Source organism: Hypomesus transpacificus, unplaced genomic scaffold (genome assembly GCF_021917145.1).
Source record: "Hypomesus transpacificus isolate Combined female unplaced genomic scaffold, fHypTra1 scaffold_337, whole genome shotgun sequence".
Taxonomy (NCBI): Eukaryota; Metazoa; Chordata; class Actinopteri; order Osmeriformes; family Osmeridae; genus Hypomesus; species Hypomesus transpacificus.
Genome location: NW_025813864.1, coordinates 58,897 through 76,508, shown reverse-complemented (window position 1 = coordinate 76,508; position 17,612 = coordinate 58,897). Strand labels below are relative to the sequence as shown.

General features: G+C 48.4%; 2 protein-coding genes across 3 annotated transcripts; both read left to right on the top strand.

Moving 5' to 3' along the window:
- On the top strand, positions 1 to 10,360 carry tmtc1 (transmembrane O-mannosyltransferase targeting cadherins 1). The gene is made up of 11 exons (XM_047016301.1): positions 1 to 62; positions 1,280 to 1,763; positions 2,289 to 2,432; positions 4,804 to 4,912; positions 5,328 to 5,430; positions 5,782 to 5,917; positions 6,015 to 6,159; positions 6,487 to 6,624; positions 8,314 to 8,436; positions 9,789 to 9,866; positions 10,040 to 10,360. The coding sequence occupies exons 2-11, from the start codon at positions 1,522 to 1,524 to the stop codon at positions 10,163 to 10,165; spliced, it is 1,344 nt and encodes a 447-aa protein (XP_046872257.1). The 5' UTR covers positions 1 to 62; positions 1,280 to 1,521; the 3' UTR covers positions 10,166 to 10,360.
- Positions 10,361 to 11,325: 965 nt separating this feature from the next.
- Positions 11,326 to 16,181, top strand: ovch1 (ovochymase 1). 2 transcript variants are annotated; one of them, XM_047016296.1, is made up of 14 exons: positions 11,326 to 11,541; positions 11,769 to 11,897; positions 12,200 to 12,316; positions 12,404 to 12,587; positions 12,676 to 12,751; positions 12,835 to 13,024; positions 13,188 to 13,327; positions 13,521 to 13,674; positions 13,804 to 13,842; positions 13,929 to 14,148; positions 14,881 to 15,038; positions 15,237 to 15,335; positions 15,666 to 15,802; positions 15,994 to 16,181. In XM_047016296.1, exons 1-14 carry the CDS (start codon positions 11,442 to 11,444, stop codon positions 16,147 to 16,149), a joined length of 1,899 nt encoding a protein of 632 aa, XP_046872252.1. In that variant the 5' UTR covers positions 11,326 to 11,441; the 3' UTR covers positions 16,150 to 16,181. The 2 variants fall into 2 exon arrangements, with proteins under 2 accessions (XP_046872252.1, XP_046872251.1); XM_047016295.1 differs by having other exon boundaries at positions 11,766 to 11,897.
- Positions 16,182 to 17,612: the final 1,431 nt, after the last annotated feature.

Below are 17,612 nucleotides of genomic sequence, written 5' to 3'. Positions count from 1 at the left end.
AACTTCCTCAAGGACCGGGGCCGCCACCAGGAAGCTATCCATCACTACAATACTGCTCTCAGGTCAGCCTTTATACACCACTCTCCACTTTATCTCTCCGCTCTACCCTACACACCGCTCTGCTCTCAGGTCAGTCTGTGAGTGGGCCCTGTTTTAATCACTGTCCTTGACATTGGACTGTTTTTTAGTACTAAAAACCTGCGGCTCGAGGTTCAGGGCACACAAGAAAATAAGTAGGCGAGGCAAAGATAAACAATAAAAGTGTTCTGCCAAACAACGGCCCTTCACAGAACTTGATAAGACTCGTTCAGGTTACAGATGCTCTGCCAAAACCGTGGTGCCGGTCGTGATGTTTTGGAGATCAGGTGACCGCGTCAGGTGACCGCGTGCTGGCTCTACAGCCAGGATGGTGGGGCGCTCGGGTTACGGTCAGGTTTTGCAGCAACCAGATACCTCGTTGAGGAAGGGTGAGGAATCCAATTGAGAACCCCCCCCCCCCCCCCCCATATACCTCTTTCATAAGTGAAACAGTCAGCTAGGCTCGTCTTAATTCCACGAGTGGAAAGTAACATTTATAGTCAAGTTTGTTTTTGTACTTTTTCCTAATCTTTTTTATTTTTATAAAATTGTATTTAATTGTATTTTTTTACAATGTCTCAAGGGCCTCAGTCTCATGAACATTGTTATTCATTTAAGGGGGAGGTGAGATATCGATCTTTGGTGTTCCAGGCCTTAATACTCTTATAGCAGAAACAAGCTTTGATTACATCGTGTTGAACTGTGCACCAAATCAGACAGGGGTTCAGCAAAATAACGCACACAAACACACACACACACACACACAAACTCATGCGTGTAATGGCCTTGTCTCGGCTTCATGCCCGCACCCCATTCATTTACCTCAGAGACATGCGTGCGCACACACACACATACACGCATACACAAACACGCATGTGCACACACACACACACAAACACCCACTGCACTGTGCTTAATGAAATAGGGGACCCATTTGTCCTGCCTGTCACTGGCAAAGGCTCCCATTGCCTCACAGTCTTCTACCTTCTAACCCCCCTCCCACTCCCATATCCAACCTTCCGCCCCCAATTTCTGGGTTATTATAACTAATGATCCCAGCACTTTAATTTCATTTAGTGTGTTGCTAGCTAATGGCATCTACAGATTTTTATGGAGACGGGAAGCTAGCCTGCCCGCTATGAGTGGCCCCTCTACCCACTGACTCCCTCTCCTCTGCTCTCTTCTTCTGTCCTCTCCACAGACGTGCATGCCTGTGTGTGTGTGTGTGTGTGTGTCGGCATCACACGTGTTGACAACCCTGGGGAACGACGGACTCCACTCACCTCCGACCTTCATCTCTCCCCGACCGCTCTCCGTCCCATCACATCCAACCGTCTCTTTCAGTCTCCTCCCTCCGTCTTCTCAGCCTCCCACAACCGTCTTCTATGACCCCCCCTCTCCCCCCCTTATGTAGCTACGTGTGCAGCTAGCAGGGACGTGCTCATGTCATTCCTGAGCCAGATCTCCAGTGTGAACACAAGCTCCAGGCTAGCCGGCAGCACGCGATACAAAGACGTCGCTGCTAATCCCTCTACTGTGGATGAGCCAACAACCCTGTTCTGCTTTCATCAGGGTCCAAAACACACACACACACCCTACTCCCGGAGCCCAGCCCACAGCAGACCCACTCCCCCAATAGAAACCCTGTCCTTCGTCCTCGACGGTTTTGTCAGCTGGATAGGAAGGTAATAAAAGACCTCAAGCTGTTTGGCAACCGTGGCATCCTAAAACAACGCTTGTTTTATTGCTTTGTCCCAGAGAAGTTGTCCTTGTTTAATGTTCCAGCCCCGGTGCGACTTTCAGACGGTTTGTGTGTGTGTGTGTGTGCGTGTGTGTGTGTGTGTCAGTTGAGATTGTCTGATTTGCTCCTCTGGAAATGGACTAAAAAGGGCCTTGTTAGCTGGAAGAGTGTTGCTACGGGCACCGCAGGTGTCCGGTACAGCATGTTCACCTCTCGCGATCCGTTCCCAGGGGTCGGGTCAGGGGTCGGGTTGGGGTCAAAGTCTTGCGGCCATGTTGCTAATGTAACAACAACAAAATCACGCCAATGTCAAGGCGTTCGCCTCTTTCCAGTCCACATATCCACATATCCGTTGTTCAACCGTTAGAAAGTGGGAAAAGGTTTGAAACGGTGGTTAGCCTTGCCCCAAACTCTCCACATCGGCTGCCGAGCCTGAAGGCTTTTTGTTCTCCCCGTCTGTGCTGCGCAGGTTGTACCCGCGTCACGCTAGCGCCATGAACAACCTGGGCACCCTGACTGGAAACCCCCTGGAGGCCGAGCGCTACTACAGGAGAGCGCTGGAAACCAACCCTCAACACAACCGAGCCCTGTTCAACCTGGGAAACCTGCTCAAGTGGGTGACACACACACACACACACACACACTGGTCTCTGTGTCTGTTCTCATATACACAGTTGGAGGGGAAACTTATACGACACACTGTATTGTGTTTGTTGCTTCGTGGAGCTGTCCCTGTGTGTGTGTGTGTGTGTGTGTGTTTGTGTGTGTGTGTCTGTTTATCTGCATGTGTGCGTGTCTGCATGTGTGTGTGTGTGTGTGTGTGTGTGTATCTGCATTAGGGATGTATCCAGAGCCGAATACGTTGTTTGGATTAGCACGGATAAGGCTTTGTAAACAGATAATTATTCAATCCGAAGTGAGGCGATAATATTTGGATTTGGATCCCATTTCTTTCAATGTCAGAATAGTTGCTGGGGTAGCTCCCCAGACAAATAGTTGTTATATCGATGTTCTTACCTTGTTTTATAATCTTAACTGTAGCACTTTGAGATTTGTTTCAAATGTAAAGTGCGTTACAAATCCAATCTATTGGTATTATTGTTATTAGTTGCTGGGGTCTCTCCCCAAGCTAGTTAGCTCGAGAAAGGGGTGACAAATGATGGTACTGTATTAGCACATGGACAAACACATCTACAACGCAAGCTCTAGCTTTTAAAACACAAAGGCTGCTTGTTTTTCTGCTGACCCCTCTGTTTCGTGAAGTGCTGGCTGAAGTTGCAAATAAGTTTGTCTGTGCGCCATATCCCACAACAAGCTGTCAGACCCGTGAAAACGTATTTACACATTGACTTATTATATTTAAAATATGTCGATTTAAAGTCTACTCTGTCGTCAATAATTTGAACAGCGCATTTGGACAAAATGTCACTGTAGGTAGAGCCTATATTTAGCCTGGCTGATGGAAAATGAACATTGTCTCCAGGCTAGTTGTGTTCAAAGGTAAGAAACAGCCACAGCCACAACCCTTGCAGCCACACTGCCAGTGAGCTAGCTAGCGTACCCGGCCCTGCATGGCTTAGGCCCCGCCCACTCCTGGTTTCTATCCAAATCCAGATACTGATGATTGTTTTGGTAAACTGGTACAGATAATGATATCTCTGCACACCCCTAATGAATGTACTGTTTGGTTTGGAACAGTGGGGGCTTTCTGGGCTGCTAGCAGACCAGGGTGCTGTTCTTGAGGTCATGGGATTTTTAAATCACACAAATTTAGTCTCAGTCCTTAACTGCTTTCCCTTCTGTCTGCAATAAAGATGCGTCTGATGTGTGCGTCCCATCTGTAGATTCATTATTTATTTATTCAAATACACACCAATTGCAGTAATAAATCACAATTGATATGCCTGGTTTTCTAAAAAGCCAGAGGGCTTATGATTGGCCAGTGAAACAGCCAGATGTTCGCCAATAGGGATGGCACGCTAATCGAGGGAGGCCGGGCCGGCCACACCCGCAGCACATGGCTCGGAAGATGCAAGTGCCCTCTTAGCCTCGCTGATGGAAACCTCTGGAAGAGCAAAGCAGGCATCTTAATTGAGGCAATATTTCACCATGTAAAATGACCTCCCGGTCTGTGTGCTTGAGTTTGCTACCTGGCTGGAGGACCTGGCTGGGGAGGTGAGAACCTCATCGATGTGAAAGCGGGCTAAGCCTTCTGACTGGTCTTGTTCCTGGACAACCGCTGGCCATTCAGAAAACTAGAGAAATCTAATTTGACTCATTATTTCAATTGGTGTGTATTTGAACTGTTATATTATGAATCTGGAACAGAATGTATTTACGTGCACACTCTGGGAAGCCCAGAGATTCTGTACATCTGCATGTGTGTGTGTCTGACAGTCTATCAGGGGCTTCATTGGACAAAAATTGGGATAACAACATCCCTGAGATAATCAGCTGACTCACTGAGACACTGACTCTGCAAGGGAGGGAAAATGGGATTAAAGAAACAGTTTGATGATTGCTCGCCTCTCCCTGCAAGCATGTGAGGACACACACACAGATCTGCATGGGTCAGTAGGTAAACGATCTCACACACACACACAGACACACACTCGCCCGCACACACACACACACCGAGCGGTTCTTGCCTAAACCCCCTGCTGCGGCCCCATCAGGGAGGGAGGGCCTCGTCAATAGCTGCGCCACTAATGAACTGCATTAAACTAGCTGTGTCCTGTCCACAGGTTAGTGTGTCCTGCTGACCCAGTGAGCACAGGGCCAGGGGCTCCAACTGGCCCTCATTCCTCTGCTGGGTCTGGGCCAAGGGTCACCTAGGGGCTCTCTGATTCTGGGGGGGGGGGGGTGTATGTAGTTGAGTCTTGTGTGTGTGACTAAAGAGGATGATGATGGTTACGGTGATGCCAATGAGGCTCCCGATGATGATGATGATGATGATTTCCATGACGATGCGCTCCGCCCTCCAGGTCCCAGGGGAAACAGGAAGAGGCGGAGTCTCACCTGAGGGATTCCATTCGCTTCGGCATGCAGTTTGCCGACGCCTACTCCAGCCTAGCGTCTCTCTATGCAGAGCAGGTAACAGAGCGCCCCAACCCGCCTCCCCAATGCGAACACACCCCATCGCCGACGCATGCGCAAACGCAAACACGTTCCGGCATTTCATGCCTGCTCGTCACCGTGGGCGTGACGGGTTCGGCTGTACTTCTCGTTTTCGGATTAAATTCGAATTAGTCGCAGGTCGTTAATCTTGCTGTAGGGGGAGCACTGCCCCATTATGCCGCACTGTTAAATTATACACACGTCACGACCATTAACCTCCGCATCACCTGAGGCACTCCGCAACCTTATCGCTGCACGGGGGCCGTCTCACACTTATTTATTTATTCAATTATAGATTTATTTTCCTCACGCATGTATTATTTATATATCCATATATGGATTCATATAGCGCATACATATTTATACATCAATTTTTCATCTTTTTTTCTAGAAGCGCTTTGCAGAGGCCAACAAAGTTTACTTGCAGGGCATTGAGAACTGCCCGGAGAGTTCTGACCTGCATAACAATTTTGGAGTTTTCCTGGTAGATACGGGTGAGTTCAACTCACTCTCTCCTTCTAATCTTGCTGCCTTTGGGCTTGGGGGAGGGGGGCTGGGAGGGGGAGGGAGGGAGGGGAGGGCGGGGGGGGTGGTGGGAGGGAGGTAGGTAGGTAGGGAGGGAGGGAAGTAGGTAGGGAGGGAGGGGGGGAGGGGGGTTTAGGGAGGAAGGGGGGGAGGGGTCATTCTTACTTGGTGGATGGATGGGAGGCCTCCCAGAAGTGGACTCAAATAAATGTTGATTCTCACACATGCCTCCATCCTCGTCTTTATCTCCTTTGCTCTCTCTCTCTCTCTCTCTCTGTCTCCCTCCTTGTCTCTCCTCCCTCCCTCTCTCTCTACCCCAGGAGAGGGGGAGAGAGCGGCGGCCCACTACCAGCGCGCCGTGCGACTCAAACCGGCGCATTACGTCGCCATGGTGAACTTGGGTCGCCTGCTCCGCTCATCCAACGACAACAAGGAGGCGGAGCTGTGGTATAAGAGGTGAGCCGACTGGAGGCCCCGTGCCAATATGGGAGTCGTACGGTAACGACAGCCCTCCGTGACCTTTGAACCCATGGAGCCTCTGTGTGACCCCCAGGGCCCTGCAGGTGACCAGGAAGGTGGATATCCTGACGCCACTAGGGGCGCTCTACTACAACACTGGCCGCTACGAGGAAGCCCTGCAGGTGTATCGCGAGGCTGCCACTCTGCAGCCAGACAGCACCGACATCTGGCTGGCTCTGGTGAGCTCACACACACACACTCACAGATGTACTTCGGTCAAACAAGGAATAGGCCTTGTAGAGCCAACAAATCCACACCCTTTGGTACATGCCGTAATCTACGTCGAACTAGGATACCGACACTGTCTGGCCTAAACTCTCTCTCTCTCTCTTATCCATGTCTCTGTTTCTCTATCACAATCTCGACCTCCCTCTCTACCACTCTCTCTACCTCCCTCCCTGCCTCTCTACCGCTCTCTCTACCTCCGTCTCTCCCATCTCATTCTATGATATCTCTTGTCACTCCCTCTCTCTGTCCCTCCCTCTCTCTGCCTCCCCCCCCCCCAGGCCCAGGTGCTAGCCATGGCAGGCCGCCCTAAAGAGGCAGAGAAGATGACCCTCGGGATCATCTCAAAGCAGGGGGGCTGCATCGAGTGCTACCGCCTCCTCTCTGCCATCTACAGCAGACGCGGAAACTACACACAGGTGTGTGTGTGTGTGTCTTTTGTTTGTGTCTGTGTGAGAAAATGTTCTCGTTGAAAAGTGTGAAATTAAATAATACAAATAAAAAAATACACTGAGAAGCTCAGCTGTGAGTGTGTGTGTGTGTGTGCACGTGTGTGTGTGTGTGTGTGTGTGTGTAAGAGAATTATACCAAATATACCACCTCAGGGTCAGCGCCAGAGATAAACGTGGAAGCAATAGTAGCCATGGAAACACATAACCTCTTGATATTATCGCCATGGAGACTCAGAGGCACCCCCCCGTCTGCCCACCTGTAACTCTCAAATCCGCCAAACTCATCCTTTACTCTTCGTCTCTCCATCCATCGGCTGTCTAACTCTCTATCCCCCCCTACCCCCCCTCCTGCCCCTCCCTCCCTCCATCTGGCAGGCTAAGGATCCTGTGTGTAGATATTAAAACATAAACTGATCTAATCTTGGTTTCTGGAGGGATGCCAGTGTATGTTGGTGTTGTTGTAATCCGAGATGGTTTCTGGGATTATGTTAGCTGGAGGATGGGGGAGCTGGAGGGGATGGGGGCTGGCGTGTGTGTGTGTTGGGTGGGGCGGGTCCATGTATTCCTGTAGACAGACAGGAGGGTGGGTGCTATCTCTCCCTGGCCTGTAGGGGTCAGTAGTGCTCCCTGGTCTGCAGCCAGGAATGATTACCCCAGAGACATGGAGCTCCAGACTACTAAAACCACCATCTGCTTACTCCTGTTAATGGACTTCCAATAATATCACAGCTCTTACTTTGTCTGTCTTCCCGCTCCCTCTTTAATCTCTCTGTATCCCTCTTTCTCCCTCCCTCTCTTTTCTATCTTTCTCTCTCTTTCTCTCTCCATCTCTTTGTTTCTCATTCCCTCTCTTTTCTATCTTTCTCTCTCCATCTCTCTTTCTCTCTCCATCTCTTTGTTTCTCATTCCCTCTCTCGATCTCTTTCTCTCGCCCCCCTGTGCCCTTTTCCCTTTCTCTCTTTTCCTCCCTCTCTGTCTCTCCATCTCCCCCCCCCTCCTCTCTTTCTCTCCCCTCCCCCCTCCACTCGTGCACATAAAAGCGATTGATTGTGTTCCCGTCGAGTCCCTGAAGGGTCCCCGTCAGACGCCCGGGAAGCACACTCTCACCGCCTTCGTCCTCTCCCGTCCCTCGTCCTCTCCCTCGAACCCCCCTGTGTGCGCCTCTCTCGTCCCTCTCTCGTCCCTCTCTCGTCCCTCTTTGCTCTGGTTCTCCCCCGCTCCTCTTCCCACTGGTGCCCTCTCCTCGCCAGACGGCAAAGGCACGCGAGGCGATCAGCAACGGTCCCCTCCGACGGTTTAGTCGAATGTCTGCTTGGAGGTTCCCTTTTGTTGACGGCACACCAGTGGAGAGTGCTTGACCAGCAAACCTCCCAAAGGAAACACAAAATGATAACTTTATTGAGAACAACATTTAGTCAAGCATCTGTGATATGAGAGGGAGAGTGAGTGAGACAGAGAGAGAGAGAGAGAGAGAGAGAGAGAGAGAGAGAGAGAGAGAGAGAGAGAGACCCTCATGAACACGCAGAGCCCGGGGGAGGTGGGGGGGGGGCAAGGTGGGTTGTGGAAGAGACAGGGAGCGAGACCCATAGAAGGATTCAGACCGTCAGTCTGCAGGTGTGTGTGTGTGTGGTCACTGAGCTCCCCTTGCATCCTCAGGCGCTAGATGCTCTGGATCAGGCCCTGCAGCAGCAGCCCAGCGATCTGTCCGTGAGGGCGGAGCTCCACTTTTCCATGGGCAACCAGCTGCGAGAGATGAACCTGCTGGACAGGGCCTTTGAGGTGAGTCTCTATCCTTGTCTCCCCCTGTTTCTCTTTTCCGCCTCTCCTTTTTTTCTACTCTTTCTCTTCCCCTTTTTGCTCTCTTTTTCCCCTCTCTCCCTCTGTCTCTCTCGTTCCCTGTCAACTACTTCTACTGCCCCCTCTTTACCCCTCTTTCGACAGTTTTTTCGCCCCCCCCCCTCCTCCACCGCAGAGGAAGTCATGTATTTGGTATGAAGAATCTTTCCTCCGGAAATCCCACTCTACTAATTGGTCTGTCTCCCAACCTTCCTGCGGGGAAAAAACAAAAAAACCTTGAATAAAGAGCAGGGAATATTTTTAGCAACTTCTACAAAAACATAATTTGCATCTTTTTAAGAACATGGCGTTATCTGCGAGGGTTTGAAAGAAGCCTGTGGATGTTTTTAAGGAGAAGATACTTCCTCTCCTCTTCAGACGCACTTGAGGGAGACGGAGATAAAAGAAAAGCAAAAAAGCTTCCCGGCGTTCTTTTTGCCGCCTTCCGCTTTCTTCCCCTCAGAAGAAGGTGATACGATCAGAAAAGAACGCCCTATCTTACCCGTCATCAGCGTTGACAAACAAACCATTTTCCCCTCAACCAATCTCCCTCGCACAGTCCCCTGAACACTGTCTGAACCTCTCTCTCACCCCTGCTGTGCGTTTTGGTGTTTGTGGTTTCGTTGTTGCCGCTATTTCTGCTTGTAGAGCACAGCCATCTCTTTTTGTCGGCACGATATTCTCTTTCTTTCCTCTAGCTCTCTCTCTCTCTGTCTCGCTCACTTTTTTCTCACTCCATCTCTCTGTGTCGCCCCTTCTCTCTGTGTGGCTCCCTCTCTCTCTGTGTATCTATTTCAATCATCCTACTTCATTCCCGCCCATCGATTCCTTTACTTCACGTGGCCTTCAGAAAGTCCACAAAGGCCTGCTGTGTCTGAGCTGAAGTTTCCCCTCCAGATAAAGTTTGGTTCCTGGCTGTCCCTCTGTGGCAGCTGGGTCAGAGCCAGGACCATTCAGCAATCTGTTGTTTAGCTGTTCCTCTTCCAAGTCCCATCACAAAGGCCCTGGTGAGATCACAAGGGCTCCGGGTGGGGCGGTTGACAATGCCGAAGGGGATCGGATATCTGTGTTGCAGTTTTGCGGTTTGTGCGCCTTGTGTCGGCCTGCTTTTCAAACATAACGCACAGTGAGGGGGGCTGATATTTCCTTTTTGTGTCCGGTAATGGCTTGTGCGCGTAAACTCAGCGGTGAACTTGATTCCCCTTCTCGGTTCAGTGCCAACGTGAAGTCCTCACTGCCCCCTAGTGGTTGTTTGCTGTCACCACACTGAGGTAACCTTGTGTTCTCCATGCCAGAGCTACAGGCTTGCTGTGGAACTCAAACCGGACCAGTCCCAGGCCTGGATGAACATGGGGGGCATTCAACATATCAAGGTACAGTACCGACACTGCACAAGAGAGTCGGTTCACGATCCGCAGGTTACGTGTCGTCACCCATTTAGCATTTCTGTCTCGGGCCCATATTTGTTGAATTCAAAAGAGCGGAACGCACACAGGTACACACACACACACACAGTAATACTTGTGTGTGTGGTTTGTCTGTGCAGGGGGACTATGCTGGAGCCAGGATGTACTACCAGAGGGCTTTGACCCTGACTCCCAGCTCCAAGCTCCTGAAGGAGAACCTGGCCAAGCTCGACCGCCTGGAGAGAAGGCTGACAGGGGGGGCCTAGGTGACACAGGCCCACTCAGACTGCACCGTCCTGGGCCATCGATCAAGGTTCTGCAGACCCTGGATGACAATCAGCCGCTATCAAGCTGCTGGCCAGACTAAGACGTTGGATCTGAATCTGTGTAAACCGACATGGACGAAGACATGGAGTTGATTGTGGTTTGGCTGCAGGGTGGGGAAGAAGACTGGGTGTGTGCGCGGGGGAGGGGGGGGGGGGGGGGGGGGGGGGGGGAATGGAGTCAGGTCCTTGCTGGGAGTTTCAACCAGCGCGACTTGAAACTGGACCTGCTCAACAGAATGCAGGAAATAGACTAGAAGCTGCTTCACACAAAAGCCAGCCTGCGACAGCTTTAAACACGCAGTACCAATCTGCTTTTAAATAGAAAAGAAGAAGAAAAAAAAAAGCTTTTGGTTTTTCATTTCAATCCATCCTTATCTTTCTGTATGCAACACTTGGTCTGTGGATGTCATACTCCTCATGTCCTTGACAAGTTACAAAACCACCTCGAAACAATCCACAACATAGCTCCTTAATTAAAAAAAACGACATTCATCCTTTTAAACAGCTGGCACAGAGCATTTCACACCTGTGTATCGTTTGTTTTCCAAGGTGCTGCTTATGGCGACTGAGAGGAATATAAAGTACTCACAAGCAATGGCAATACTGAAAACCCCTTGAGGCCTCAACGTGTCTGGATCATTAGGAAGCCCAGTGGCCGGAAGCTAATGTGTCGTTGTGCACGTTTCTCCTCCAGCTCAAGATGTAATTAGAAGCCAGTGTTTGCCTTCAGAAAGTCAAGGCTAGAGCTTTTATCTGGAGCCCCACGGCCATTGTGGCCTAACACTCTCATAACATTTCTTATCCTTTGTTTGTATTCTTTTTTTTGTGCTGTTTATGTTGCTGTGATGATTGTGAATGAAATGTTTTGTGGAATGTAAAATGGAGTACATATGAACTGACTAGTGCAATGACCGATGACTTGTACCATTGAAATAATAAATATATTTGTTTTGATAACTTGGTGTTAACATGGATTTAACATGTCACTTTCACCCCAAATAGCCTTCGAATTAAGCTCTATACAACATACACATTTACATATTTGTTTTTAGTGCCCCCATCTGCGTTTAGGGGTGTATTGCACATAAGAGGGGCCATAATTTGGGGATGGTGGCATCAGGTGTGACAGCTGAATTTAGTTTTCCACGTTTGTGGGAAGAATTATAGGCATACTTCCCGAAGCTTCGCCAACTGCCCTAACAGTCTTTTAAATGTTATGAACCTTTTGAAAGAGACAACTTTAAAAAGTTGCAAGTCTTGTAAAATGTTTGTTTTCCTTGTGAGTATACTGCTTGCATGGTACGGAAGTGGTCACGGTAAGTCAAATTCTACACACAACAGTGCATGTTTTACTTAATATTGTATTTCATTTGACAACATATATCGTAGTCCAGAGTTTATCAAGCTGCCTGTTTCTCAACAAGCCAAATATAATGCTTCGGTTGCAGTCAAGGATTGATGAGTTGATTTCAAGAGGGATGAATGTGCGTGTTGGATATTTATATTCCTTTTGTAAACTGATATTCGTGCTTTTCTACAGCAGAACAGAACAAGTCACACATCCTTCTCACAAACGCAACGTTAAATCAAACAGATGAGGCAGACATCACGTTCAACACAGCGGAGACCCCCGGTTCCGATGCCAACCACACGGGCAAACTTGGACCACATGGTGTGAAAGAGATCCTAACGGTTATGGTTCAAAGTCCACATTGCTTCCAATTTTGGAAACATCTTAGTTATGTATTCACGTAAAATGTTTATATTTCTTATTTAAATCATACCGTGCCTAATAGGCCAATTCTCAGATAAAACATAGCATGTTAAAGTTGACGTTGCATTTTATTAAATCACCTTTCTCAAAATAAGGGATGAGCCCAGCTATAGGCCAGTGTCATAACTAAATCAACCCGCAAACAAATATATATTTCAAATGTATAGTACACATTAACTTGCTTCTCGATTTGTCATCAGACGGAGAGAACAAAACGCACGCCTATTTCAATCTCAAAGATGTAACCTTAAACAAAACGGAGCACAACGGAACAGTCAGCAACGGTTCTGATGTAATCGACAGCGTAGAAGGGAATGGTAGGCTATGCGAGAGATACTTAAAGGCAACAGATAACCAGCAAGTCCTCAGTGAGCTTACCAGTTGTTGTTGTCCATAAAAATTAGACATCGCTGGCCAGCGGGTCTTCCTCCCGGAAAAGCAGATCGAGGAGAGGATCATCGGGGGTCAGGAGGCTTGGGCTCACTCCTGGCCCTGGCAGGTGTCTTTGCGCTACGGTCCCACGACAGCGTGTGGTGGCTCGATACTGTCCCCCAACTGGGTCGTCACCGCCGCGCATTGCTTCCTACGGTGAGGGAGGAGAGACTCGGCAGTTGGTAAAATCAAATATTTTGAAGTAAATTGTAGATATTTTCCAAGTGTATCTGATATTTTTCAGATATAACAAAGTTTCCATGTGGGCTGTGTTGGCTGGAAAGCATGATCTTGATAATGCGAATGAAGAGTGGCAACAGGTTAGATATGTACACTAACACACTTATGGGATTCAACAGTGACAGAACTGTATGGAGACGTTTCCACCTTACTTTCATTACAGGTGATGAAGGTTTCCGGTATAATCTCCCACAAAAAGTATGACACGCGGACAAAAGAGAATGACATTGCCCTTGTCAAGGTCAAGACGCAGTTCACCTGGACCAGTTGTGTGAGGCCCATACGCATCTTGATGGGTCAAATGAAACCCTTGAAGAAATGCACCGTCACAGGCTGGGGATCCACAATGGAAAGTAATTGGCCTTTCACCATTTCTTTCAAAGTCCAGCCTCTTTTAGAGAACACCTCAAAACCCTATTGGATTTACTAGATAAAGGTTGTCCTACATTCCTACAGTACCCAGACTGCCGTTCGGTCATTCATATCCCTTCCCAACCCCTCCTGTCTCTCCCTCAGATGGGAACGGCGCTTCGAGACTCCAGGAGGTGAATGTTACCTACCTGCCCTCAGATATGTGTAACCTGTTCTACTGGGGGAACATCCACCCATCCATGTTCTGTGCTGGAGACGTGGATGGAGGAGTGGATGCTTGTCAGGTAAGTGTGTGTCTCCATAAGAAATCTGACACTACTGAGTTCGAGCACACTAACTCGCTGGGTGGGATGCAGCCGATACAGTCTGTTGATTTTAATAGAGGCATCCAAACTGGAACCAATCCTATGTGTCATCAACCAGAGGTCATGGAATCTGTTCTGTGCATGTGTCCCTGTGTGGTCCCTCTCCCTCCAGGGGGACTCTGGGGGTCCCCTGTCCTGCCTGACTGAAGGCAGGTACGAGCTGGCGGGGGTGGTTAGCTGGGGGGTGGGCTGTGGTAGGGCCAAGAGACCGGGGGTCTACACCAAGCTACAAGACTACAATGACTGGATCAACACGTCCATGATGAGTATGTACAGCTCGCACATGCAACACGTTCAACTAGGACTACTGGTTGGTAGAGTTCTGCACATAAGGGGATTCTCGTTAATACTGTGGGTTCAGCATTCTTTAATCTCTTTATATTTCTTTATAATAGACAATACATTGATGGGCAGAGGTTCTGAACAACCTGAAGGTATGTTGTACCTAAAATGAAGCAACATGAAGTATTTTGATTCAAACAATTATGAGACTAATTCTTCTTGCCCCTCCCCACCATAGAGAGCTGCGGAGAGGCCGACACGGTCCCGTGCCTGCCGACGTCGGCCCTGGCTGTGGTGACCGTGTCCCCAGGGGGTGAGGTGCAGGTGGTCAACGTGACCGAGGCATGCCCCCACTCCTGGCCCTGGCAGGTCAGCCTGCAGCTTGGCGGCATGCACTACTGCAGTGGGACCCTCATCCACCCCCTCTGGGTGCTGGCTCCTCAACACTGCCACCCCAGGTAACGACGGTACATCCTGTTCCTTCGTTTATTCATCTCCTTTGAATTCACCCTGACATTGATGCATTTAGCAGACGCTTTTATCCAAAGCGACTTCCAAGAGAGCTTTAAAAAGGAGCATAGGTCACTGATCATAACACCGAGGTAGTCCCAAACATTGCAAGCAGCCAAAACACAAAGCATACATTGTGAAAAACCAAATAAGTGCCAAAAGGAAGAACCATAAGAGCATGCAGTTAAACAAGTCACAATTAAACAACATGAAACTCAAGAAGTGCAAGAGTGTACTTGTAGAATAACAATCAACAGTAAAGTATTTCACAGCGAGTACAAAAGTTTAAATCCGGTATAACTAACCAACAAGAGCAACAAGTCTCTCAATAAGAGTCATTGTAAACCTGGAGGAAACTAACATCAGGTCCTTAGGGCCCAGCGATGTTTTCAGGTGAGTCCAGTGATCCATCCCTTCCTACTCTTTCGTACAGGTTAGGCTGCCCAGACCAGCTGAACATCCCCTTAACGATACAAATAATAATACAAATGAGAATGGTGGTGATTTATAATGATACTATTTAGGATGTCCGGGTGGTCTGGCCAGTCTAAGCTGTTCCAAGGGGCAAGGAATGGGTATGTTTGTGTACGGTTGACTCTGATACAGGATCTCCTACATTGTACACGAGTGCCACTGTGTTTAAAGTGCTCTCTTCCAAAGTGCCTTCTTCTCTGGTCCAGGGCTGACTTTGACTCTGTGGTGCTTGGAGTCCATGACCTGACCTTCCTGGATCCCCAGACCATCTACATGGACAAGGTGTTCAACAGCCCCCGCGGTGGCGGTTTCCCCCCTACCACTGACCTCAGCCTGATCCGCCTCAGCAAACCAGCTCCCATAGGTACCGAACACTTCCTGTCAACCGACCAATCCCTCTCTTTCTGTCTTTATTCACTGGTATCAATCCCCATTTTGGTTTCTGGAGTATCATCTCGCAACCATCTTCTCAGGACTCACCTGAGGAGCACATCTTGTGGTAGCGGTTGCTCGTCTCATGGTGGTAATGCCCCTCTCTCTCTCTTCTGTTCCGTTCCTCCAGGGCCCAAGATGGCCCTGGCCTGCCTGCCTGCTGACGATGTGGAGCTCGACGACAGCTGGTCCTGTGCCACAACAGGCTGGGGAACTAGCTCGGCGACAGGTGTGGATGATGAAGTGGCTCTGTACCGAGTAGAACGTCGTTGTGATCGATTCACATGGTGGACTTTCCAAAATTGAGGGCGTTAATTGGTAGTCTGCACAGTTGTTCTTGGTGTCGAGTGCAAGATTCTCCACAATTCCCATGGGTTGCATTCTCATGGCTCTACATTGTGTTGTGTACAGCACAAGGGTCATTCTGGTAGAAGAAGCATATACTAAGAAAGGAAAACCGCTTCAAGTCCTGCTCTAGTTGTTGCCATTGAACTTCACATTCCGCTGTTCTCGAGGTGTGAGCTTCTCTTATGAGTGTTGTGCTGTTTGCCTCCCATAGTGGACGTGAGCAGTGACTCCCTGCACCAGGCCAGTCTGCGGCTGGTTAACAACACTGCCTGTAGGCAGACCTGGGGGAGGAACGTGATCAAGTTTTCCCACATCTGCACAGACCCTGCAGCCTCCCTCAGCTGCATGGTGACAGATTTGCTCCATTGAACCGAGCTACGTTCAGGAAGTGACTCGTTCGGAATGGGTTTAACGTCTGTCCATGTTGAATCATAAGCCTTTGTCCCGTCGTGCAATGGAGTATCATGAAATTAGCCGAGGTCTTACAGTCACAGGAGGATATTATCGTGATAACTGTTGTTTTTTTTACTTATGTGCAGGGAGATGCTGGTGCTCCGCTGCTCTGCCAAAAGCATGGACTGTACTTCCTGTTTGGTCTCATCTCCTGGGGTAGCAGACAATGTGATCAAAAACCTGCAGTCTTCTCCAAAATATCTGTCTATAATTCCTGGATAAACAGCATCATTGAGATTTGAGTTGACTTTCAGATTGACGTATTTAAATAATAAACAACCAATTGGTTTGAGTCGGTTGTTCCAATGCAATGCTAATTGTACGCTAATACAATGTGGTGAGGCATGCACATGTTGATTCGCAGGAGTGGGTTTCCCATGGTTACATGCTTAAATAGGGGTCCTCATAAGGAGCTATATTGTTAATGGGGGTTATCCAGTAGCACATCCACAACATTGTAATGTTGGTTATGTTGACATTTACTTTAAATTGCTAAAAATCTCAAATAACTATGTACACTGGAGCTACAGAAACCCCTTGACCTATGACAGAAATGTACCCTTATCTGACCATAGGTGGTGCTACAGTACTAATTCCTCTTCAAAATCATTCTGCCTTCTGACCTGTGGTGACATACAGACCGGAAGAAAGTAATAGCTGGCCTAATGGTAAAATATGTCATTCAAAAGCAGTGTGTATGTATATATATATATATACAGGTCCTTCTCAAGAAATTAGCATATTGTGATAAAGTTCATTATTTTCCATAATGTAATGATAAAAATTAAACTTTCATATATTTTAGCTTCATTGCACATCAACTGAAATATTTCAGGTCTTTTATTGTTTTAATACTGATGATTTTGGCATACAGCTCATGAAAACCCCAAATTCCTATCTCAAAAGATTAGCATATTTCATCCAACCAATAAAAGAAGTGTTTTTAATACAAAAAAAAGTCAACCTTTAAATAATTATGTTCAGTTATGCACTCAATACTTGGTCGGGAATCCTTTTGCAGAAATGACTGCTTCAATGCGGCGTGGCATGGAGGCAATCAGCCTGTGGCACTGCTGAGGTGTTATGGAGGCCCAGGATGCTTCGATAGCGGCCTTAAGCTCAGCCAGAGTGTTGGGTCTTGCGTCTCTCAACTTTCTCTTCACAATATCCCACAGATTCTCTATGGGGTTCAGGTCAGGAGAGTTGGCAGGCCAATTGAGCACAGTAATACCATGGTCAGTAAACCATTTACCAGTGGTTTTGGCACTGTGAGCAGGTGCCAGGTCGTGCTGAAAAAATGAAATCTTCATCTCCATAAAGCTTTTCAGCAGATGGAAGCATGAAGTGCTCCAAAATCTCCTGATAGCTAGCTGCATTGACCCTGCCCTTGATAAAACACAGTGGACCAACACCAGCAGCTGACATGGCACCCCAGACCATCACTGACTGTGGGTACTTGACACTGGACTTCAGGCATTTTGGCATTTCCTTCTCCCCAGTCTTCCTCCAGACTCTGGCACCTTGATTTCCGAATGATATGCAACATTTGCTTTCATCCAAAAAAAGTACTTTGGACCACTGAGCAACATTCCAGTGCTGCTTCTCTGTAGCCCAGGTCAGGCGCTTCTGCCGCTGTTTCTGGTTCAAAAGTGGCTTGACCTGGGGAATGCGGCACCTGTAGCCCATTTCCTGCACACGCCTGTGC

Bases quoted from the DNA above. Each gene is read 5' to 3' on its own strand.
- tmtc1 (XM_047016301.1), top strand. From the start codon at position 1,522: ATGTCATTCCTGAGCCAGATCTCCAGTGTGAACACAAGCTCCAGGCTA. The intron at 5,431-5,781 runs GTGAGTTCAACT...TCTCTACCCCAG, and splicing joins AGTTTTCCTGGTAGATACGG to GAGAGGGGGAGAGAGCGGCG. The intron at 9,867-10,039 runs GTACAGTACCGA...TTGTCTGTGCAG, and splicing joins GGGGCATTCAACATATCAAG to GGGGACTATGCTGGAGCCAG.
- ovch1 (XM_047016295.1), top strand. From the start codon at position 11,442: ATGAACCTTTTGAAAGAGACAACTTTAAAAAGTTGCAAGTCTTGTAAA. The intron at 11,542-11,765 runs GTAAGTCAAATT...GCTTTTCTACAG, and splicing joins ATGGTACGGAAGTGGTCACG to CAGAACAGAACAAGTCACAC. The intron at 13,843-13,928 runs GTATGTTGTACC...TCCCCACCATAG, and splicing joins AGGTTCTGAACAACCTGAAG to AGAGCTGCGGAGAGGCCGAC.